Genomic DNA, 26,484 nt, shown 5'->3' on the forward strand with positions numbered 1-26,484 from the left:
TTGGTCCGCTCTGGGCGAGGATCTTACAGATTGAGCCTCGTGGTCAGGGACCGTCGGGTAGTGACCACACCTGGCTATTTGCTGGAGTCTGGCTGCAATCCCTTGGTGGATAGCCAACTCCATCCAGGATCTTACCCGCTCTGGAACCTCGTCTATGAGTGATTCCTCTTGACTGAGGCCAGCTGCTGTAGGGGTGAAGGTGGCTTCAGGAGCCCTTCTAGCCGGTGTTCCAGGGATCAGAGCCTGTTGTTCTTGCAGGGGCGAGCTGCGCCTGGATAAGGAGGAAAAATCTAGAGGAGGGGGGGTGAGCAGAAGTGGAGGGAGTAGAAGGCGGGAGGACCGGAGGCACTATAAGAGCCTCTTTGGTGCGCCTATCAGTCTCTTTTTCCAGTGCCTTGTGGCGTCTCAAGGCATCTCTCTGGGAGGCTTTGGAGGTCTCTTTAGCCTGTCTGCGCAAGTGGTGGGTTTTGGATTTTGCCTTCAAAGAAGGTCCTCTGGAAGTATTACCATCTGCCATTACAGTGAGTAATATGAATACTGTATGATATATTGGGAATCAAGAATGAGGCAGTTGGCATGCCCAGGGGCCGATCTGTGGGAAGACCGGGTGCCCTGATAATATTTCACGTCCCCCTGTTTTGTTTTCTTTTCTTTTTTTAATATTTTTTTTTAAATTATATATATGTATATATGAATATAAATGTATAAGAAATTGAGTCGTAGCACCCTAATATTGCTCAGAAGGGTGATAATAGTTATCTTTGGAGCACAAAAAAAATATTGAACCCTTGGTCCAATAATAACAGAGGCCTGGTGCCAATAAGGAAAGAAAACCAATAGTCCAAATCAGATGAATTTGAACGCCTATGGCCCGGAGCAATATTGCTCTCCAACAGAACAGAGATAAGGGGAGAGGCAAGGGCCTTAGCAGCCTTCAGCCCAGGTGGAACTGGGTGGTTGCTGCTGTTGGTACTGCACCGCTGAGAAGCTGTGGGATAATGCCAACAAATCTCCAAATGAGGAATCAAACTCAGTGCTAGAAGGCTAATTGAGTTTGAATTGCTCTGCAACAGGCCTATGGGTCCTGAATCCTCAAGCAGATTTCACTCACAGCGAAAATAGCGAAAAACAAAATAGCGCCTGGCCACGAGGAGGCTCTCAAAATGGCGGCCGCCAAAAGAGCGAACGATCCTCGGGTCTCTCAGTGGCAAATTTCCCTCCCAGGGGTCAATCTGAAGCTTTAACAGTCTGAGAGGGGCAGGGAAGGGAAAAGCTCAGACCTTCCCTGCTGGAGCGGCGTTCGGTGTGGGGGGGGGAATTAGCAAAAGCAATTCAAGCCGCAGTATAAACGGCACAGAAGAAAAGGCAGGGAAGGAATTTAGGTTCAGGGAGGTGGTGCGAAGGCACCTGTGCCCCTCCCGTTTGCCTCCCTCTGGGGGCGCAAAAGCGCTTCCCTTGGGGAGATAAGGGACCTAATTAATCAGTTGCACAGGGCTAAGGGAAGAAAATAAATCCAACCAGAAAGAAAGCTGATCTAGAGCTGATTGAGAGAGCTGAGAGAATTCAAAATTCCTGCTTCGGCCAAGGAGCTAAGAACAGAACAGCCTGTCTCGCACGAGGCTGAGCAAAAACTGGGGAATGCTATGGAGGTGTCACGTGGAGGAGGAGGAGCGTTTTTCAATTCAAGCTCAGCCTATGAATGCAGAGACTGAAGCACCTCCCACTACTGGATGCTCTGAGCAGCTCTGAGGAGAAAACCCTTTTTGCTGGTGGCAGAGATGCAGCCTTCCAAGCTGCTGAAGCTGGGACAGCTCTGGAACGGAAGAGATTGGAAGAAAGTGTGTCAGCTTGGTGAGATGAACTTTTACTTATTATTTCTTGGAGAGAACACCCTAAAAAAATTGAAGTGGACTAAAAATGAAGAGGAAAGAGTTTAAGCAGCGTGATTAATTGTCAAAGTGAAAATTTTGTCCTTTTCCCCCCTTTTTATTGGAATTTTAAACTTGGCAAAGCTGTTTAACTTTAAGCTGGACTGGTACTTTTTAATCTTTTTATTTCTGTTTGTATTTCTTTCTCTTTTTTTAACAATCCTTTTGGAAATTATTTTTTGATTAAGACTCTTCTGCTTGACTTAAGATTTATTTTTCTCCCTTTAAAAAAGGGGGGGAAAGATTTTACTTTTTTTTTCTTTTAGTTCCTGGTTGTAGATTGAGGAGGGAGAAGTGAAAGTGAAGGAAAGTAAGTAGCACTGCCACCCAGAGGCTTGGATACATTGTTTCTTTTTTCTTTCACTAGTTTGTGTTACAATCAAGGACTCTGAGCTGTGTATTGGAAAAGATAGAGATGAACATGGCAGTTTGTTTATTCAGGTGCTCATTTCTGAACAGATAGTGGAGTCTGGAGTTGAAGCTGAAGTTGAAAGAAAGAAGACTGAAGTGACCTTGAAAAACTCTGAGCTGATTTATCAAACAAGAAGAATTCTATAGGAAATTACATACAAAAATAATTGATTTGTACTATGTTAATATCTTTATGATGGGTGATTTTTAATGGAATAATTAATGACCGGTTGGACTATAAAACACAGAAAACAACAAAGAAAGTTAGAAAGATACTACCAAAATCCTTCCTTTGAATAACAGAAGAATTTAATTTAAAAGATGCATGGAGAGAGAGAAATGTGGAAAGTAAGCAATATGCTTTCTATTCATATAGACACTCATCCTGGTCTAGAATAGATATGATATGGATGTCAGCAGAATTATTGACTAATGTATGACAGATTGAAATAGAAACAAGCACATGGGCAGATCATAATCCAGTATCAGTTATTTGGAAAGGAGGAGATCTAGATGGACTCTAAATAATATGATTCTGAAAGAAAAAGACTTTAAACAGAAAATAGAGAAATAACTTGTTTTCTTCTTCAAAGAAAATAGAAAAGAGGATACATCTTTACAGAATCTCTGGGACACAATGAAGGCCTACACAAGATGCTTGATAATAGATTATACTAGGAGAAGAAACATAAAACAGAAAAAGACATTTAAGACATTAGAGGATTACTATAAAAGACTGGAAAAAGACTTACAGAAGTCCCCACAAAAAAGACATTAAAAATAAAATGGATATAATTAAACATAAAATGGGACTAATGGGAAAAGAGGAATTAGCACAAAAAATTAAAAGTGTGAAACAGAATTACTTTGAAGATGCAAATAAACCAGGCAGATGGCTAGCTTATAAATTGAGAAAGGAAAGAGAAGCAAGAAGAATTAGACAATTGATAAATAACGAAGGACAGGCTGGTTATAGAAATGGGGAGAAGAAAAAAATTATACAAGATTACTATGGAAAACTATACTTTCAAGAGAATATTCAAGAAGAAAAAATCAAGCAATATCTTCAGAAAGCGAACTTACCTCAGATACCCACAAATATTGAAACAATGTTAGAAGAAAGTATAACAATGATGGAACTAACAGAAGCCTTAAAAAAACAGAATGCTGGGAAAGCTCCAAGTCCAGATGAGACAAATCAAAAACAACGTGAGAATCAATTTGGATACTCTGGAATATTATGAAGCACACCCTGAGAAGCAAATGGCCTTGATGTTTCCAGATGCTCAAAAAGCCTTTGACAATGTGAGTTGGTGATTTATTTTACTGCAACTGATATAAATGGGCTTTGGTACGAAATTTATCCAAGCCATTGAAACAATATATCATGAACAAACTGCAAAGGTGATGGTGAATGGAGAATTAACAGAATCCACAGATATAAGAAAAGGGACAAGGCAAGGCTGTCCATTATCGCCTCTGCCGTTTGTGTTAACATTGGAAATGTTGAACAGGAATATCAGAGAAGAAAAAGAAATAAAAGGAATGAAAATTAAAAAGGAGGAGTATAAATTGCAAGCTTTTGCAGATGACCTGGTATTTATACCCAATGGAAATAACAGCCAAATTAATAGAAAAAAATAGAAGAATATAGAAAAGTAGCAGGTTTGAGAATAAATAAAGACAAAATAAAGATATTAACAAAGAATATGTTAACAAGACAAAAGAAGGAGTTGGAAGAAACTTTAAAAAGACAGGTCACGAACAAGGTTAAATACTTAGGGATTTATATTACACCAAGATGCAGCACCCTGAAGGAAGCTAACTACGTTAAACTCAAACAGCAGATTGCAACAGACTTGATGAAATGGGAAAAATTGCAACTATCATTGATTGGGAGAATATCCACAATTAAGATGAATATATTGCCTATTTATTCCAGACAATTCCTATTCGATTAGGGAAAGAGTTTTTTGAAGATTTAAATAGAATTGTGTCAAAATATATTTGGCAGGGTAAAAAAGCAAGAATAAAATTAAAGCTGTTACAAGATGCAAGAATAAGAGGATTTGCCTTGCCCAATTGGCAGCTGTATTACCAGGTAACAAGTTTGATGTGGGTAAAGGAATGGATAACACTAAGGAACAGTAGATTACTGACTTTAGAAGGTCATGACTTGCTGCTGGGTTGGCATGCCTTTCTCTGGTATAAGGGAACTAAAACACAGGGGTATTTTAGAAAATATTATATTTGTGAGGCACTGTTTTTGAGTTGGGAGAAGATTAAAAGACAATATTACTTAAAAATTCCAACATGGATATCAACTATTGAAGCTTTTTCTTATCCAATAATATATAAAAGGGAACAAACAGATATGGGGAGTTATTGAATGAAAAGGGTGAACTTAAATCCATGCAAACATTGCAAGAACAAGGTGTAAAAATGAATTGGTTTTCTCATTTGCAAATACAATCTAGGTTTGATAAAGACTCCAAGGCAGAAGGTATTTAAGATAAGTTAACTGACTTAGATAAAATTTTGATGGATATTGATGAAAAGGTAATTAAAATACTTTATGGACATCTATTAGAATTTAAATTGGAGGAGGAGAAAGTTAAAGAAACGATTGCTTGGGGGAAAAATTTTGGATATGGGATTGATTTGGAAAAATGGCAAAAATTGTGGTCTCAAAATTATAAAATGACAATGTCAACTGCATATAAAGAAAATTTGTATAAGATGTTTTACAGGTGGCATCTACCCCGACAAGACTTGCAAGAATGTTTAAGAATAAATCGGATGAATGCTGGGAATGTCATCAGATACCTGGTTCATATTACCATATGTGGTAGACATGTTCAGACACAAAGAAATATTGGACTAAAATCCACACATGGTTGGAAAAAATGATAAAATAAGATATAGACTTTAAACCAGGGATCTTTTTATTGGGAGTCATACCGGAGATACACAATAAAGAACGGAAATATTTAATTGTAAATGTTTTAACAGCAATCAACCTCCCTCTGGTTGTTCCCTTAAAATGGCAATTTGATGAACTCACTAGCTCAGTGTTGGTTCACACCACAACCATAACCATTTGGTTCCCACATTGGGGTGGGGAGTGCATTATGGAAGTGTTAAGTTCCAAAACTAGTTGAGATTCTAAAGATACTTTTCCTCTCTCAAGAAAACTATCTCAATGGCTATTAAGCAGAAATTTATAGCAACAGACACCAATTAAATTACTTATTGATAGAGATATTCTGAATTGTTGCTTCTCAAATGCCTGAAAGTCCTCCTTTTTCACATATTGGCATATAGAACCAGCAGTTGATTAAGATACACATCAGGTAGCCTAATAAGGCCCAGAAAGAGCCATGCTTGAATTAAGAAGACATAAATTCAACTATTGGGAAACAACCAGGCTCAGAGAGCACCAAAGACACCTCATTCAACTAGCTATATAATCAGAAAGTGCAGTGACTTATATTCATTAGTTGCCCCGTGTAACCCTTCTAAACTGTAGGTATTTTTATTTTAAAATACAATGAGAACAACATCCACAACCACTGCCCTGATTTCACATGGATGATATAAACTGTGCATAAGAGAAAATTCTCATTTTTTCTCAACATATAACAGGATATTGTTTTCCTCAGGGATAAATCTAGCTTTTTCTGCTCTATTACTCTGTCTCCTTGAGGTTTGTTTTGATTTTTTTTGTTTTATTTTTTTAATGTTAGCTGCTAGACAGAATCAATCACATAAGCAGTAATCCCTTGCAAATGGAACTTAATAGATTTTTGAAAAAGCAAAATATTGACTGACTAGAGCTTAATGGCTCAGGAGCCGCATGAGTCTGGCGTGCAGATTCGCCAGCAGACAGTTTAAAAGCGCACACAAATCGAAAAGGGTAGTAAAATTCCTTTTAAGTGGCAGGCCCTGAAAAACACAGCAAGAATTTCCAGCATTAGAGTCCTTGCTATTTACATTATAACCTTACAAACTTGTCTGAGTGAGATCCTGAATGGATAACTGGCAGAGAGTCAGCTTTCACCATAGCTAAATAGAATGACATCACCAGAAAGCCAAGTAATCTTCAGATGCCCTGCAAAGTTTCGAAGTTTAGATTAAGAAAACTGGCCATGAGACATCTTTTGGTTGAAGTCATCCCTCTTTCAGATAAAAAGCACGTACAGGGTATGCACAAATGAAAAATAGGTGTTATTTCAAGTTTAGAAAAAAGCCTCCCAATTCAATAGATTCACTGGAATAGTCTGAGTTTGCATGTCCAAATGGGACGAAACTTGGAACATCTCACATATTCTGTATGGAATAAAAATTAATTTTTCTCAAGTGTTCCAGCCATGAGAAAAGATGAGAACCTAGAGTAAGCCAGTCATTTTTCAAACCTAGGCCATAAAAAAAAATTAGGTGGTAATTCATAATATCTACAATTCCCAACCAATGTTATCTTTTGTAATAATTTTGAAAACAAATACTTCCCCCATTCCAACAAACAGCTTTTTTAGTATATCTGTAGCCTTCCAAGGAGAGGTAGCCCAGCAGACAGCAACTATGCATTTTGGTCCTAGGAGTGAATGCAACAACAACAAAAATTAACAAGTTACAAGTTACAAGATGTCGATTATGGAACAAAGAACAGACAATTACTGTTCAACATGCTTCTATTTTGTCTCTAGCTCAGAACAAAATTTACGCAATGTGAGTTTTTTCAAGCTCCAAAAACTCAAAATAACTGCTTGCAGGCTTCTGGTGGAGATGTAAGGATATGAAATTCCATGGAGAAATAGCTTATCTGCAACTGATTATTCCAATGATCATCTGAGTATTTACACTGAAAGAATTTGTATTTATGAATTCTACAAAGTTATCTAGCTGATCTGAACTGCCCACATCTGTCTGTCTGTATCATCCCCTCAAGCTCAGCTGCTTACTATCACCTTATTTCATGATTACTGATTAAATATGCCTACACAAAAGGGTTTTGTCAATATGTAAGCGCTCTTTGCTATCTCTGCGGCTTTAGCTAACTGGAGAATGCTTAACTCCCTAAAGGGGTAGAATAGATGATACTATGTTATAAGAAAGTACTACTTTACTAAAGAAAATATCCACACTGGACCTCATCTTGTAATGTTTCACAAATGTAGATGAATTGGATCACAATTGCAATTTTCTTGTATATCCAAGAATATTGTTATATTATTTTGAAGTAGCAGGACAGATTCCTTTTTCAATGAAACAACAAAGGGATTTTCAGGGAAGCAAAATAAACAAATAAATCCATATTTTCTCTTTACTCAGAAATATTCAATTTAGTAGAATATGCTTCTGAATAATTGAATATAGGAAGGAGCAGGCTTTTTTGGAGTTAAGATGCTATAGACAGAACAAGGTTCTTCTTGTAAAAGATTTTTAGAAGAGTGCCAGGCTTCCTTCCAGACAGAGCAAATAATCTTGCCTCCTCAGACATTTAACTCATAGTCACAGTCAGAAACTTGCTAAAAGCAGAAACTCATAGACAAGACAGAAACTATGCATACTTGGACAATTTATGCAGAAAACAGAAATGAAAGGGTGTTTGAAACTCATTGGCAAGTGTTACTCATCAGGCTCACTTTATACATGTGCTAAGGGCCCTGACTGGCTGTCAAGAAGTGCAATGCAAAGTACTGTTTTGACCTAGAAAGCTCTATATACCATCATGCCTAAATATCTGTCAGCCCAACCAGCTAGAATTGGCCTATGTAAGAGAAGATCTGGTAGCCTCACCCTTCACCTTCTGCAGTCACCTTCTCTTAGGATCAAAGCTTGTATCATCTGTTACAATATTCCAGAAATTGGTTAAGATGGAACCAACGGTGGGATTTACGACAGGGTTAACTACCGATTCGGGATTTACGAGCTTTCCTGCATGCTGTGAGCCGCACACCTGTAAATCGTCATCAGCATGCTGTGTGCAGAGATGCAGCTTTTGAAACAGCCTTCTTTTTCTGCTTTTTTAACTGCAGCTGTGCCTCATTCGGCGGGCTGAAGTTGAAAAATCAGGAAATAAAGATCAAGTAAGAGTCCGGATGAGTGGGTGGGCAAAAACATCAGCAGACATAGAACTGGTTCTATGTCTGCTGCTCTTCAGAGCTACCGGTTCTACAGAGGTAGACAGAACCAGTAGAAACCTACCCCTGGATGGAACTGTTATGTTCCTAGTATACTGTACTATCATTTATTTTATTATTCTTGAATCAAATAGATATCATTCTAATGTTAAAACTATATACTTATCTACCTGACTTTTTGAATCAAATTAGTGGTACATGCAAGATATAAAAATAAACTCTCCTTCTGCTTCTCTTTCCATTAACACCATCAGCCCTCCTATCCAGGACTGTTAACCAGATGGGGTCTGATCATACTATCTTTGTTCCTTTGCTTTTCTTCATTTGTTTCCAGTTAAAATTATTTTGAACAGCAAAACTGGTATTTTGGAGACGTATGCTTTAGATTCCAACTTTGCCATGAGATAGTTGGGTCTTGGGCAAATCACTCTCTTGCATCGTTTATACAGAAGAAAAAAGAATATAAAAGAAATAACCTACTTAACAGGAATATGGTTAGGATGAAATAAGGCAAATTACAATATATTTGAAAAGTAGAGAAGAGTCAGAGGTGGCCTTAGAGAAATAATTCAATAATCATACAGTCATTAGTTAAACACCAGCTTTACTTTAAAAAAGAGGAAAGGAGAAAGAAATTCAAAATTGCCCTGCCTTGATTTTATGATAGAAAAAGGAAGAATGAATGAATATCTGGATAGGCTTTCAGGATTCTGTTATTATACCCTTCCACAATAGACTTCCAGTAGTCCTTGCCAAGTCTATCTCCTGAGCTGGCATTTTTCAAAGAGCAAACAGAAAATAAAACTGATTGATTTACACATTTATGAAATATTTTCTTACAAAATTCATCATTCTGGTTCAGAACAGTTCTCTACTTGACCAATAGCTCCATATATACTTGAGATGATGATAAAATATCAAATTTCCCATTCCTGATCTTCCCAGTAGAATTAGGACTGCAATCCAGAATTCCCAGACAAAATCCCTGATGGCTGGGGATTACAGTCTAAACCCAAATGAAAAGTATTGATTTCTATCCTTCCTTTTTTTTATTTTTCATGTACAAGCTAAAACTCAATTGTCATGTTGATTCAAGCATTTTCTACTGGTTCTGTCAATAAAGTCTAATCAACTCTGGACTGAATAATGAACTCTTGTGTTAAATATTTGTAGCAAAGCTAATATTAAATATTTTACAAATATATTGTAGTTGAGTTTTGTGGCTTATAGTTCATTATGCCAAGTTCATAGAATGTCCTGATCAGAGATAAGGAACCTATATTCCCCGAACCAAAAGCATTCCTGTAAAATGTGACTGTTGGAGCCTCTACTGGACTATTCTAAAATGTTAGTAGTAGCATGGCATAAAGATTATTCCCAGTAATTATAAATTTAATTTCTACAGACTCCAGACCCACTAAAAGCCTCTGTGTTGGTTTTGGGGATAGGAATGTTTGTCATTTTTATTGTGCACCTTACTTCTGACCAACAATGTACCGCCAAATACCTGTGACAGTCATATAACAGTTAGGGAAGCTGCAAAAAATCTTGCAATTGACTTTGATAATCCCTGACACATACACTAAGAGCAACTCAGGTCCTAGTAGCCCCCATCTGTATTTGATACACATGTTGCTGTTTTCCCAGGAATAGTTCCTGGCTAATATCCCAGGTTTGTTACAATTTCCAACTTCCTTCAGTAAAATATGACCTTGTTGACGACCCTTACTCTGTCAAGGGGCCTCGGAGTACTCATATCAAGTGACCTAAGCATCAGAGCTCACTGTAGCAGCATTGCCAAAAAGGCATTAAGAGTTGTAAATCTAATCTTAAGAAGCTTCTCCTCCTGTAATATTGAATTGCTAACTAGGGCATACAAAACCTTTGCTAGGCCAATACACGAATACAGCTCATCTGTCTGGAATCCGCACTGTATATCGGACATTAATACAGTTGAGCGAGTTCAGAAGTATTTCATGAGAAGTGTATTACACTCCTCTGCTTGCAACAGAATACCCTATATCACCAGGCTTGAAATTTTGGGCTTGGACAACCTTGAATTACACCACCTATGGTTAGACTTAAGCATAGTACACAAAATTATCTGCTACAATGTCCTACCAGTCAATGCCTTCAGCTTCAACTGCAACAATACAAGAGCACACAACAGATACAAACTCAATGTAAACCGCTCCAAACCTGATTGCAGAAAGTACGACTTCAGCAACAAAGTGGTCAATGCCTGGAATGCACTACCTGACTCCTCTAACCGCCACTCCTTTAACCTTAAACTATCCACTATTGACCTCACCCCATTTCTGAGAGGTCTGTAAGTGGCGTGCATAAGTGCACAATTGTGCTTACCGTCCCTGTCCTAGTGTCCCGATTTATTCGTACCTATTTCCTTTATTCTTACTCATGTTTATAGTTATACCTACTATCTTGTAAGCAATTGACAAATCAAATAAATAAATACAATAAATAAAATAAAATGCTCAGCTTCCGGGAGGAAATTTACAGAACTCTGGAGGTCGAGAATTGTGTTAAGAATTCAGAATACAACATCTACAGCTCAAAGGCCATACAAATTAATGAAAAGGAAGAGAAAGCCAAACAAACTACTTCTACAATATAATGAGTATTATATAATGCTTCGATAAATGGTATGTATTTTGGTACATAATAGAAGAAAAGGCTATCTTAGTAAATTAATTACAAAAGTTATTAATAAGGTAGCAGTGCTAATGGGTTTGTGTTATCACAGTAACAGTGGTGGGTTTCAAATAATTTCACTACTGGTTCACCGAAAATGTGAGCCTACATGCACGCACAGCTTCTGCCACATGGTGAGGCTCGACCAAGCAGCCTTTCAGGGCCTGCTTCCATCCATCTTTATTCTCCGGGGCAGCGGCTGCTTCTCTCTGCGCGACTGGAAGAGTGTCTTATGCAATTTAGCAGCTGTGAGCCGCCACTTTCCTCTAAGTCCCATCTGGAAAGTGCTGCAGCATAGAGAAGCAGCAGCCATGTTTAATGCTGTTTCTCTCAGCCACAGCACTTTCTGGATGGGACTTAGAGGAAAGCAGCAGCTCACAGCTGCTAAATTGCACAAGATGCTCTCCCAGCAAGAACAGCAGTGGAGAGAAGCGACTGCCAACCTGGAGAGCACATGGAGCATTTCTGCAAATGACCGAGGCTTGGCAAGGGATGGAAGAAGCAGCTGCAAGATCTCCACTGCAGTGCTTTCAGGATGGGACTTCTTACAGGTAAGAAAAACCATTTGGTCCATTCCCAAACCGCTTTGGCCTTCCTGTCACTCAAACAAGCAAAGCACTTCCCAATTGATCAATGGTTGGTAGAAAAAGCATAGAGTTGGGAAATGCCCAAATCCCTGGGTCACAGTTTTTGCAGTACATGGGGTAGTGAGTTGCCAGTCATGATCTAAAGAAAAATGGTATGCAAGAAAGAAAATAATAACTAAATTCTTTGCATACTTTGTTTAGATATCAAATAAAACAGGTTAAATATCACCTAATCAATTAAAAATATAAAATATGACTGCTGCTTGGAAATATAAACTTTGTCAACTTCTGTTTACATTTATTTACAATGGACTATACTCAAGGATTGCACAAGATAACTGAATAACGTGTGAGTTAATGTTAAGGAACTGGAATTGTATGTTTCCACTTGCACAGATATAACTAATGGACAAAAGGATGAGGAAAAGGTAATTTTTTCACTAGGAACTTTGACAGTCTTCTATACTTTTCCAACCATTGTGCCCACCAAAAACAGTAATTAGGACCGATTTTATATCACTACAATGATGACTGGGTGGTGCCACAAAGATACTGTAAATCACTAGTGGACAAATGTATATACTTGTGTAATTAATAACATCAGCCACACTATACATTAATGTAAGATAAGCTTTGTAGGGTATCTAGCAGTACATCAATAAAAGGGAAAAAAACCAATTTTAAAAACAGAAATTTACTCTTAAAGACTGTAGCTTAGAAATCCCCAGAGAGTAGCACAATGCCTTGGCCACTTCTACTTACCTTTGTGGAGAATCTGGATCAAAGCAAGTTTTCCTTACATTAGTTACTTTGGGGTTACAACAATCTCCGTCATCAAAATTGTGGAGCATATTGTTGCACTCCATGTTGCAAACACCATCCCGACGCTCCCAGATATAGCAGCGTCCCAGCCAACGGCAGTCACCACCATCATAGCCTGTCAACGGATGCTTGCACTCAGGATTGCAAAACTCATTGCCAATTTTTCCTGGCTCACAGTTCATTAGAATCACACGATAACGGAGCAATGAATTGTACACTTTGTGAATGCTAAGTTGCCAAGTGATGTTATAGCGGCCAAAGGCCTCATTCAGGGCTTGGTGCTGATGGGCAATCTGTTCCTCACTCACAGTAGGATGGAGACCATCATCATCATAGATATTGACAACCCGATAGTGCACTACTTTCTCATTCCGTAGCAGCCAGTGGCTGTTGTAATGAGATATCAATTCCACATTGTCACAGGCCGTCTGTCCACAGAGTGGGGGTATAAGCGGAGATAGAACTTGAGGTTCTGGTCTATATATCGTCTCTACTTGTGGGTAGACTCCATCCTTGAATGTTACCCACTGCTGCTGCAAATGGCTGAACTTTGCACTGAGCAGTAAGGAAAGTTCTCTGTCTTTAAACTTTCCCAGGAAGGCCCTTTGGAGTTTCTCTTGGGGCATAGCAATGTTCCAAAAGGCTAGCAGAGCCAGGTAGCCTCGGAAGTTGAGTCCGTCTGAGTTGCTGCCTCCCAGGATGAAAGTGCGGCACGAGGCCATGAACGGACTGTGAAGGTCACCAGACTGCTGGGAGCTGCGAGCTACCCGCCTGCCATTAATATACAGAAACATCTCCTTCCCACTGTAAGTAGCCGCCACATGAGTCCATGTATGGAACTGGTAACGGTGGTATGCCAATATAGTGGCAGATTTCTTGACACGGTCTGTACGGAGTGAGAAGAAGAAACGGGCATTCTTTCTTTCAGGATTCTCCTCCAAACGGATGCCCAAAGTCCACCCCTTATCATTGCCAATGTGAGAGCAATTGTCAAATACACCTGAATGGAGAGGACAGAGAGAAAAAAAGGGGAAAAGAATGCAATATAGGAATGCTAATAAAAGTATTATATTGTCTCTCATCTTAAATACAGAAGCAATATACACCACATGGCATAGCTAGAGCAAAATTACATATTTAAACTGATTGAAATGTTATTTCCACCACATCCACCCTCCAAGTCTCTTGGAAATTGCAGTTTAGTGAAAATGGTTTGTCTAATGGCTTAGGTCAAGGGTCTTCAAACTTGGCATGTTTAAGACTTGTGGACTTCAACTCCCAGAATTCCTGAACTTGTATGACTGGAGAGGAATTCTGGGAGTTGAAGTCCACAAGTCTTAAAGTTATCAAGTTTGAAGACCCCTGGCTTAGGTTAAAAAAAAGAAGTAGACACTATTTGCATATCACACTGCATCAAGTATTGCATTTAAATTGTTTGGCTTTGCAGCCAGCCTTATTCCTTTGCCAGTGGAGCTATCCAGAGAATTGGTGCTGACTGAGCAAGTAAAACCCCAGAGGAGCATCATAGCAAATGGCTCACACTGATAATTCCTGGTCTCAGTCCCATCTGTCTTTCCTATCCCATGGTTATTCATTCTTCTTCTGGAAAACAAGTACTTAATACAATTGCTTGCTGAGGCAGCTGGATATACTAGGCAAAATCATTTTTCATTCTGTAATCAGGCCACTATTATGTGGATATTAAGTACCTGCAATATTTTGCATAATGTATTCCTGCTTAGATTGGTTAGTAATATTCATTATTATATGCAAGGTAAACAAAAGGTGGCAAATATTAAATTACAGTAACACAGAAATTTTTCCAAGTATACACTCTGCAACTAGAAAGATGACATTTAAATTTAATGAAGTAAAATTTGAAATATTCCAAATGGCTCATTAATGTGATGAAACATAAAATATATTTCACTGGTACAGCTTGTGAGCTGCTTGCTGTTTTCCTTATAGCCAATAATTTGGAGTCTTGAATTGGTGGAGAGGAGAAAGACCATTTCTGACCAGGACTATATATACAGTAGTTAGGTTCAAAGAAAGACAGAACAAAGAATATATATATGAAGAACATGTGAATATATGTGCTCAGTATAGAATACCTTACCTCAAAGTCCATCTACCTAATTAATTGAATACAACCTTCTGCTGGAGAAACACATACCAGTTCCACATAATGCCTGCCCTTAATATTCAGAGGTTTTCCAAAGCTCATTCTTACAAATTTCTAAATATAGATAAAAAGAATGCAATGTTTTAGCTGTATATATACAGTAAATACATTGTTATGACCATTACCCAAACTGTCATTCAAGATTGCAGCAATGAACTATTTTAACATGTGCAAAAATAAAACTCTAAAGACATTTTCAAGATCTACAAAATGTACTACTGAAAAAAAATAGAGGTCAACAGTCTCAAAAATACCTGAATCTTCATTTCCTTATTGCTCAAATATTAACATGTTAGAAAAAAAATAAGAGACTATTTTTCAACCTTGAGTACCAATTACTTTACCAGGTCATCTGGAATTCAGTAATGTGGAAGAAAATTCTACAAATGTTGGAGCCAAAACATTTGATGATTAAAACCTGGCTCTCACACAGGATATAAGAAGGTAAATGTGAATATGTGAAAAATGACCAATTCTTCTGACATTTGTATTAAATGTAAATTGCAAGATACTTGCTATCACAATCCTTTTTTTCTTCAGATGAAATTGAATACTATGGTTCAGAAATAATAAAACATAACTGGAGGGGGGAGGTAAATATACCCCTTAGTATGTTTTGTTTACTCTGAATAGCTTTGAATGTTGAATTCTTGTTTCCATTTCATGATTCATGAGATTATGAATATTGCTTTCAAAAGGAAGAGTTATAAGGTATTTGACAGCACAATCAATATATCAATGTCAATATATTCCTATAGGAAATTTTATTCTGTTTCTGTCCATTTCCTAAAATTTTAGTAAAAACATTTCACATACTTACATTTTAAGAAGTGTTGCTTAGTCTAATACAATAATTCTAGTGTTAAATTGGCAACAAACAGCTTCTCCAATGGAAACTTTCATCAGTTGACAGTCATCAAAATACCTGAACTTTATTGTCATTGCTCCAAAGCAGTATTTCTCAAAGTCTGATGCCAACAAAATTACTTTTAATTAAGAAAAAACAAAATAATTTAACTACAGTACAGCTTTTTTTTTCACTGGGAGTCAGATGGCATATCAATTTACTGTCATGGTTGGTCACATAGTTAGCCAGATGTTTAGATTAGATTTGGCATTTTTATTCACCTTTCAAGGCCTTCCCAAGGACCAAGATCTACATGTTGTTCTTCGCTGATATTAAAGATATTATTGCAGAATGTAAGCTGTCCCAAATAATGCTGTCTTTCACAATTGACTGATGGCAATTTTGTCAATGCTGATGGTGTTCAAATGGTGCTCCAGTTGTTCTGGGATTGTGCCCAAAGCACCTATTACTATTGATACAACCTTTGTTTTCCTTTGCTATAGTTGCTCTACTTCTATTTGCAGATCCTATAATTTTCTCCAGTTCTTTTTCTTTTCTTCTGCTGTCTTCAGGTACTGCCACATCCACTATTCAGAAATTTTTCACCTTTTTTAAATCAACAATTGTTAAGTCTGGAATATTATGTGGCAGATAGCTATAGGTCTGAATTCTAAAGTCCCAGAGCACTTTAGGTACTTTATTTTCTATTATATTATTTTATGGTCCCATCAGTTCTTGCTTGCAGGCGAATAGTATTTCCTGCAGAACTGTTAATTATTATATTATATTATTATATTAATTATATTATTATTTATATTACCTATATTATAATAGTATAATATATAATAATAAATAAAGGTGTCATTGCAGGATATAACTTGTTCCAAGTAAAATTGCTGTTTGCAACTGATTGATGATGATTTGGCAATGTCAATGGTGTTCAATTATTAAATATTAAAGGCCTTTAAAATTAAGGTGAAGGCATACAACTATATAATTATAACATTATTTTATTTACCAAAATATATGAATTCCAATATCACTAAAGGATTTGTTTCTTTATTTATCAAATTTATTTGCCACCCATCTCGCAGTTCAAGTGACTCTTACGTAAACATATGTTTATTTAGTGATTCATTATTACACAAAGTTTGAGAAACACTACTCTAAGCTTGCATAAACTTTCTATCATAGTCTCACTGAATTCTGTTTAGTCTATATTTCACTTTTAAGAATCAGAGACAACATACTAAGCATGAGAACATATTTTCCCCTTCCTTATTATATGAGCATTAGCATACACAGTAAATTAAATAGTATAGGAATGTCTATCATGCATACTTTTCTCAATATCATTGGAAAAAAATATTTGTTGGACTAAAAACTCCAGGAACAGAGACACATTTACTTTCTTAAGTAATTTACATCATACTATTGAACTGGAGGAATATATTAAAATATTTATTTATTTAATATATCTATATAGCCACTCAGACAGCAAACAAATAAAAACTACAATCACAATCAATAATATCAAAGTAGCAAAAAAGAAAGAACAATTGACACCCCCCCCCCCAAAACTGTCAATCTTAATTTTAATCCTAAAGGAAAGATTAACTCTATGCTGTTTGTACAAATGCATCTTCATTGGCCCTCATTGAACAAATACATGAAACGATATGGGCAACTTTTTGCTGTTTCCTCCTGATTATTTTATTATCTTGTCCAAGTACACAAGTATCTGGGTGGATCAAAATCCTCTCTTCCCACTTGCAAATTTCTCAAAATTGTTTCCACAGATCCTTCATTGCTGTAATCAATGCTGTAATCAATTGCTGTTTCCTTCTCTTGTTGTCATTTCAACTTCAACACCACACTATGCTATGCTTTATCTTGCTACAGATTCCTGCTCTGAAAACCCAGAGAATCTGCTTTGGAAAATCTCAGAATGTTTTCAGGGTCTTGTCTCAGAAGCCAGGCCAACAAGTGGGAAATTGGCCAGGAATGTGTCTGAAGATGGGATTAGAGGGTTCTACTCCAGCAACAGCTTTTTTTAAATGGCAATACAACTTTAATGAACAAGCAGTTCTCATGAGCAGACAGCCAGCAAGTGGGAGGCCAGCAAAGGAACAGGTAAACAGAAAGTAGAAACAGAAGAAGCAAGGGATAGGATTTGGATGCAAAAGTACCTGGTACAAAATCTCACACAACCATCTCTCATTTTTCAAAAGATGTCACAGAAAGACAACTTCTTACATCTCCAGCCAACGTTATATGTAGAGACTTGGCCCCAAATATCTCCTCCAAGAAAATTACTGGGGTTGCTACTGAAGCCAACTCAAGAAAAATAACCATCCTAAATTGGATTATTAAAACACAATTGGTATTTTTGAAAAAAGAGATACTAATATAAAACTGAGGCTGGAGCTCTTAGCAAAGGCTGCTAAAGAAAAGTTACCATCTACCTACACTTTCCTTTTGAGAAGCCAGAAAGCTATGAATTTTAATAACACCTCCTCCCATAATTAACCTTCACCCACTTTTATACTGTATTTTCCCTTTCATTTGTTCCATATTATTTCTATTTCTGTCTCTTCAGCCCCTTTTCCCACATTTCTCTTTTACATATTCAGTCACATATTTGTCAAGGCATGTTAGGACAACATAATCCTGTACTAGAAACTCATTTTTGCCCTTCTTCTACCATCTGGCCTGAGCATTCAGGATGAAAATAATATAGGTTGCTCTCATTGCTCAATGGGGCAATCTGCCTGCCTGCATGCCTGCCTGCCTGCCTGCCTGCCTGCCTGCCTGCCTGCCTATCTATCTATCTATCTATCTATCTATCTATCTATCGATTGATCGATCTATCTATCTTTACATTCCAACTTTATTATATTTAGAAATAACTCAAGGCGATGAATATGATATTCAACATATCCTTCCTTCTAATTTCCCCACAACTACAACTCTGTGAGGTAGGTTTGGCTGATCCAAAGTCACCCAGATGGCTTTCATAGCTAAGCAAGGACTTGAACTCATGGTCTCCCACAGCCTGGTGTGAAATGACAGAAGAAAACTGTTGTTCTTTCACCATAATCTTCTAATAGTTTTTTGCTTTCTTGGTGGTAAAGATAAAGAATAACAGGACTCTATGCTTTGGGACTGTAACTTCCTTTCCTTTACTCCTTTCCTTTGGAAAGTCTAAGATCTCTGGCTAGTACACCTCTCCATTTTTTGAATAGTAAATATCTTTATATTCTTAAGTACATGGGCTTTTAAAAAAATATGTCCTTGGGGAAAATAGCTTCCCGGATAATCGGGTACTTGTAGAACTGCTCCGTTCTAAACTGGAAAAGGTTTCTTTCAACCTACTAACATCTTCAAGCCCTACACCATGAAAGGCCATTTTGCAAACTACAGACTCTTCCTTCTCTTGCTGCTTCTTCCAACCCGTTTTCTCTATCCAGGTTACTGTTTTTCTATTGTTGCATCTATTAGTTCTGATGCCTCCTCCACCTGTTGTCAAAGATGGTAGCAATTACTTTTGCAGATGAAAGGAGGAATGAGAAATCTGGCCCATGACATAGGATTCAGCAGTTAGTTCATGCCTCAGATATGAATAATTTATGATCACAATGTCAAGCAAGCCAAAAAAACTCTCCTCCTGCACTGCTTAGCCTCTTTTGAGAAAAAAAAATGAAACACACAAAACCATGTGGTTTGAATTATTGTTACTGGTCCTTTTCTCTTTATTGTACATTCAATTAGGAATAAGCTGAACCAAAAAACAAAAATGCTTTGATCTTACCCATTTCTACATTTAATGATTGGATATACTTAGGATGCCCATAAATCAAAGATAGCAGGATGCTGAACAATTAATATTTTTGACAGGATTTGGTTGCCACCTTCTGCATAACTACTAAAGATGCAGGATGTCATCTTTATTTGCACATGCCTTATATTTGTGATGCTCAATGCTTGGATTGCTTCAAGCCTTTCCGGTAATACAATTTTTGCAATATTTAAAATTATGGGATCAAATAAATCAACCCGTGAACAATGGTTCCTGTTATCCTTCATCAGAACAGAAGACATTAGGCCTTCAGTATCCAGCAATAGTGTGACAGTTGTGTCCACTGATTGGTTCAAGGTTAGTAATCTTACTGCCTGCAGATTACCGGGATTTTTTAAGGTTTCTGGATTCTGTAGATCTAAACCTGATCCAGGAAAGTCCTTTTCTGCACAACCATTATCTAGCAAGGAATATTTGTTTTTAACTCTTACTTTCCTCTCAAGTTATGGATTCTTTTTTTCACAAGTAAGACTTGATGCTGGATAAAACAAACTCTAATTCAGAAAAGTAAAAGAAAGAAAAGTTGATCATATACATCTGCATGCAGCCATTCTGGAATATACTCTGTTAATGCAAAGAATTACTTAATTTTTGCATATTTTCATCAAAAAATGTTCATACTGTACATGCATACATTATTTACAATTCATTATTTTGTTCTTCAATTGCCAAATTAAAATGGAGTGAATGCTGTAATTCAATCAAAAATGTTATTCATGTGTGATTCCTCTTTAAAAGTTCTGTATTCTCCAGAATCTGCAGCAAAAACCACCTTGGTGGATTTCATTATTAGATAACAACAAAATGTGACTTGATATTAATATTTAAGAGCCCCTCACCAATATTTTTCCAGCTTCTCCTCTCTCTCGTTCTCTCTCAACAACTTTTGATGCCATTCAAAACAAACCTTGAGATATTAGATGAAGACCTGAAATTGTCTCTCCAAGAGAGCAATCTTTAGTAGTGGTTTACCCTAGACTTCACTTCATTCTGTTATGAATTCCAGGTGCTGTACAATCCATTAAAAGAACAGAATACTTTTTTTTTAAAGCCTTGATTCTAACAATCTATGGAAAGTCTTGGTCATCTGGTCTGTTAGAATCAAGTCCCAAAGATGCTTTTTCAAAAGGCAACTGAGCTTTCTTTTTTTTCCCTTGAAGTAGTTTTGCTTCTCATCTTCTGAACAACTAAAGAAGCTTCTTGGATGAGAAGCAAAATTTCTTCGAGGAAAAACAAGGGAAGTTCAGTTGCCTTTTGAAAAAGCACCATTGGGGCTTGATTCTAACAGACCAAAAATCTTAATGAACAAAATAATTTTACTAAGATTCTAAGGTATGTAGCATTGCAGGACTGGGATGGCATTACATTGACACAAATAGTAAATCTCAACATTGAGGCATCTGGACAGATTGGTGAAAATAATATCTCATTAGTTTTAGAACCACCACCACCACCCAAAAAACCCACGAAAACTAATGGACCAATTTTTACCAGGTTTATTGTCTGACAAAGGAACATACTGTAATTGAAAACAAGATTTTCAGAATTAGGTTTGGGCAGACTTTCGTCCATGATTTTGCCCATTTATTTTTCATTCAGCATCTGCTGGAAACATTATTGTTACATTTTATTATTATTTAGATTTTCTTTATTTAAAATGTCTCTCTTCAGAAAAAAAAGTTTCACCATAAAATATTATTGCAAAGGTGATCTGTTAGGCAAAGGAATCCTCCTTTAGCATTCAGATCCCAAGCTGTGGGTGCAAATATGCATATACATTGAATTCCTTTCAGAATTGACAGAAATGGCATGAATTTGGGTATATCAATCAAATTTCAAGCAACAATTCTGTGTCAACTAAAATTCCCAAGTTTTCTACAAGATCAATGTTGTCTATAAGGCATTGTAGTACTCAACAATGTGGGCTGAAGAAGTTTAGGGAGGCTAAATATTTTTATGAAAAGTTTTCCACTTCAAACAAATTTGGCAGTTTCAGAATTGTATAATACTTCCTATTGAGGTGAATATTCTAAAAATTGAGAAGTTACACTTCTATTGCTTAATAATTTTCTAGCATTCAAATATTTATCTGCACATCAGGTATCATCGTTCTTGGTAAATCTGGTGACAATATTCAAACTCCATACAATAGATTGGATTTAATGTTTGTTCTCATCAATGTAGTCCAAATGCCTTTGTAGATGAGGACACTGAGTTGAATATGCTAATCTAAATCATACTCATTAGCTAGGAAGATCTTCCAATTTAAACATTTATTGGAAAGTAGATATCTTACAGTAGTAGTATTGCCAGCATATGCTCGAAGTATGAATCATCATGGCAAATTATCCTGTCCATAAGTGGTAAAACCTGGCAGCCTCTCTAAAGCTGTCAAAAAGTCATGAGGGACTTTACTCTTCCAAAAGCCCTTAAGGTGAATGTAACACCTCTGAAACAGGAGAAATGCTAGCAAGCCAGCTATTCAAATTTCACCTATCTTAAAAAGTCCTGTTCTGTCCAATCTTTATTCAGTCCAATACTCCCAGCTAACCTCCATTTCAAAACTCAATTTCCTCACCTTTCAGATGGCAAGAAAAAATAGAGCCACATGTCTTCAGACTATTAATGGCACTTAATTTAAATCATCAAATACTACGGACATTTCTTGTCTCATTCATCTTGTCTCAAGACATTTCTTGCCTCATTCATCAAGCAGCTATACTGCCTTCTCACTGTGGTAAGGTCGGAACTCATCCAGGGAATGCAGCCAAAGGAGACTATCCAAAAAGTGTTGGGGGAACAGAGAAAATAAAAGGCGAATCAGTATCTGGGCTGACATGAATACATTTAGAGTCTCCAGAACAGTTACTATATGTACAGTTTCTCCCTCCCTCCCTCCCTTCCTTTCTTCCTTCGTTGAATCTGGTTTCCCCATTAAATTTGCTTGTCAGAAGATCACAAAAGATATCAGATGATTCCAGGACACGGCAACTGTCATAAATGACGTATTTACTTAGGATCCACCAGGCTAATATGATATAAATCATTACTGTTAATTATTTAGTTTAAAATTTGGTGGTTCCTAGTAATCAATAAAACATGTTCTAGATATGTACAGATTGACTAACAATATGTTCTTGAGTTTTGCTCCTTACAACTCCATCTGACTACGCTATTGTTTTCTGCATTCATCTTTATTCCTTAATTGAAAATGGGGATATTTTCTGGTTCTATTTCTCTGGATTATAATTAATGTTCATATTGTAATTTCTTAAGTATTATAGAGTTTCTTTTATAATTCTACAATTAACTCATCTAATCTTTAAAACTAGAGCCTTTTTTTTAATTAGAAGTTCTCTATATCTATCTTGGCAAAAAACAACTTTTTGTATTATTTGATATACTTGTCCCAATCGAACATACCTAACTGTTCTTGGGGTAAAGATAAGGCAACCCAGATATTGAGTAATTCAACCTTCACTTCAATTCTAACAAAATATCAACCTCACCATATACAAATATAAGTTATTTTGCTTGTCTCAGTACCTTTCAAGACCTTAATTCTTTCTGGGTCTGATATTGTCCTTAAAAGTTCCAACTAATCTATTATCTTGAGTTATATATTATTCCTGATCATATCATTTTAAAATATTATCAGAGAACTTATGTGTATCTCCTATTTTCCATTCTTACGTAAACGTTTTTGAATTCTTCTCTTCTTTATAAATTCGAGCTATAGAATCTCACACAACTTTTTAAGTTCTCTGAAAATCCAACTTACACAACTAGACTCAATTATGATAATCCTTGCCATTATAAATACTATGAGGATGTCTCTGTTCCTCAAGATTCTTTGTAATTCCACTTCATCAAATATATTCACCTTTTAATCAAAGTTCATCTTCTTCCAGCTTCAGAAAATTGAGGTCATCAACAAAGCAAAATGAAGAAAAAATAATAATGTTGCAGTAGATATCAGAAATACTGAAATATTTCATTGCCAGCAAGACTTGCTTCTATTGAAGTTTTGTCACTTGTTTCAAAAACTTTTATTGTGTTTTCCAGAAATCCAGTGTTAGTTTCATATTCCCAATCTTCAACCAGATTTCCATTTTCACTTTCATGATTTTCATGCGTAATAGCATACAATATTTGTCTGCATATTACATGCAGAAATTGATTTAATTCAATATACACAATCTGTAGCCAAAGAACTTATGTGACCTTTTGTGAGCAGTCCTCTTATCTGCTTCAAAAGCTGTTAAGTAATTGCATTATCTCAGTGTAATTAATTTCATGTAATTTAATATGATTTAAAATCATTTAAATTCTATTAAATTTAGCTTTTGTCCATGTTTTTCCCTACTGCTGTTTTGGAATACGACTCTATAAGCATGTGATCCAAAGGCCTGCTGTAAGCTTCAAGTTTGAAAAAACAGCACATCCTTTAATAATTTTAATAGCAGGAAATGATGTTTGTTATTTGTTTAATGGCTCTTGCTTTGTAGATTTTATTATTAGAGAATTTTACTCTGGGTTATATGTTGTTTGTGTATCTTTTTTAGTTTTGGGTACTAAAAGTGGGTGGCCAATAAAATTACACAAATCAATAAAATTACAAGCCATATCACACTAAATTTCAATAAACTTTATTCTCACTACACTGTATTATTTGTCTCCTATATGCTACACAGTAAACCTCAAAGATCATGAATGAGGAGGCACTTCCTGATTTCATCTCTATATTTATCTGCAAATGCTTAGGCTCTATGGAGACACTGTTTTTACGAATTTGACTTTAATATAGCAAGCCAAATAAATGAATACATTCTTAGAAGCATCAAACAGTACAATCTACATGATGTATTGAGAGCCACTTTAGTGTGGTGATTAAATCATCAGGCTAGAAACCAGGAGACCATGAGTTCTGCCATAGACACAAAGCCAGCTGGGTGACTCGGATCAATCCCACTCTCTCAGCCCTAGGAACTATGCAATACCAAACAATTTTTTAAAAAAAGAGCTTGCCAGGAAAACTGCAGGTCTTGTCCAGGCAGTCCAGAAGGAGTCAAAAACTCAGAGACACATAATGCATCAACTCCAACTGTGGAAGCTTACCCTGAGCATCCCAGTTGTCAGTGATTTCAAGAAAAATTGTAATATTCACATTTTATAATAAAGTAAACGAACACTTTGCAAACCAATTCATCTTGCTGGACAGGATTCCATTTTGCTTCAAATGACTAACTACCGTGTTTCTCAAAAAATAAGGCCGGGCCTTATTTTTTTTTGACCCCTGAAAAAACGGCTAGGCCGTCTTTTCGGGGGTGACTTAATTTCCTCCCCCACCTAGAGCGGCCCATATGCACTCCCTTCACCGTGAGGCCACTTCTTTCGGCATACGAAAGCTCCCTTGAAGGCAGAGTCCCCAGCCGCTTCAGGGCGAGGCATGGCTGCCTGTGTCCCCTCGCCATTAGGCAGTCTCTTTCGGGCGATGGAAGCTCCCCAAATGCAGTCACCAGCCACTTCAATCGGCCGGTAGAAGCGGCCTCACGGCGAGGGGAGTGTGTGTGTGTGCTCACCCTGAGGCCGCTTCTACCGGCCAATTGAAGTGGCTGGTGACTGCATTTGGGGAGCTTCCATCGCCCGAAAGAGACTGCCTAAAGGCGAGGGGACACGGGTAGCCACGCCACGCCATGCCCTGAAGTGGCTGGGGACTCTGCCTTCAGGGAGCTTCTACTGGTTATCGGGGTATTCTAGCCTAGGCTACCTGCAAGGCACTCCTAAAGGCAAGTTTTCTCCCCATCCCCCCCGCCCTTCCCCTGCCCATTTCTCTTCACCTCGTGTAGTTCTAACGAACAATGTGAGAAAGGCGGGGAAAACCATGGTTTAAATAGGCTAAATTTTGGGGGCCGGGCTTAATTTCACCTCATGCCTAGAAATCATGCTGGGCCTTCCTATTGGTGGAGGCTGTATTGTTGGAGAAACACGGTAGTTCATTACCTAATATAATCTCATGATTAAAAATCATTAAATTTCTCTTTACTTTTGCTTTAACTTTTACATTTGCTTTCTGTCTGGTCAAGAAGAAATTATCCAAGCTAGAGGCAAAAGAAAGTAACAGCAAGATTTGTCAACTCATAAAATATTTCTATGCAACTGCCGGAATCCTGATAAAATAAAGCACTGCTCCTTTATCCCATAATCTGGTATCTATGGCAGATTGATTCAATTAATCTATGACTTCCACCTTGCAACTGGGTATAAATGTGAACTTCCTGGTTACAATATTTGGTGGACTACAGGATTTTTTTTCTTTATAATTCCTTCCCTCTCATGCCTAGCTTTATCTATCATGCAGCTTGATGAAAAAAATCTGAGATACCTTAATTTATTTATTTATTTTAAAAAATTACATAGCACCCTTCAAAACAGAATTCTGCCAGAAATTGCAATCTCACTTTTTAAATTAAAATGATTCTTTGACATTAGACTAAAATGCAAACATAACAATGGCAGAAATTACTTTATTCTTTATACCAATTATTTAAAGTGACATGACATTATATTAAAAGGTCTAGGATAAAAATGCCTTGCCTGATACCAGAAAGATAATAAAATCAGTTCTGGCATGCCTCACTGGGAAAGCCAATCCAAAGCACCAGGGAGACTACCACAGACAAGACCTATTTGGGTACAGTCAGTCATTCATCACATATGGGGAGGGGGCTGTTAATACCAGCATTTTTTAGCAGGAACATATTGGAGAAGGCTTTCTGTAACATTACTCCTAAGCAATTACATTCTCCTTATACTGTAGGCCCAGAACCCAGGTCTTTGTTTTCTAGTGTTTTAATCAGTTCTAATACAATAGAAGCAAAGAATCTTTTTTAGCCCACAACTCTGGTCTACTGATGACCTAGGAGATTCATACGCACGTGTACGTACAACTTACTGACTCTTCACATATTCCTGCTCTCACACACTTCA

At 37.0% G+C, this 26,484-nt stretch overlaps 1 protein-coding gene across 1 annotated transcript in view; it reads right to left on the reverse strand.

Moving 5' to 3' along the window:
* Positions 1-26,484, reverse strand: part of PAPPA2 (pappalysin 2) — a 180,782-nt gene that overhangs the window by 151,700 nt on the left and 2,598 nt on the right. The window contains exon 2 of the mRNA XM_026703214.2: positions 12,544-13,603. Coding sequence (XP_026558999.1) covers positions 12,544-13,603 — 1,060 coding nt within the window. The remainder of the gene's footprint in view (positions 1-12,543; positions 13,604-26,484) is intronic.

Source organism: Pseudonaja textilis, chromosome 3, assembly GCF_049901715.1.
Source record: "Pseudonaja textilis isolate UNSWEBS1 chromosome 3, rPseTex1.2, whole genome shotgun sequence".
Lineage (NCBI taxonomy): Eukaryota > Metazoa > Chordata > Lepidosauria > Squamata > Elapidae > Pseudonaja > Pseudonaja textilis.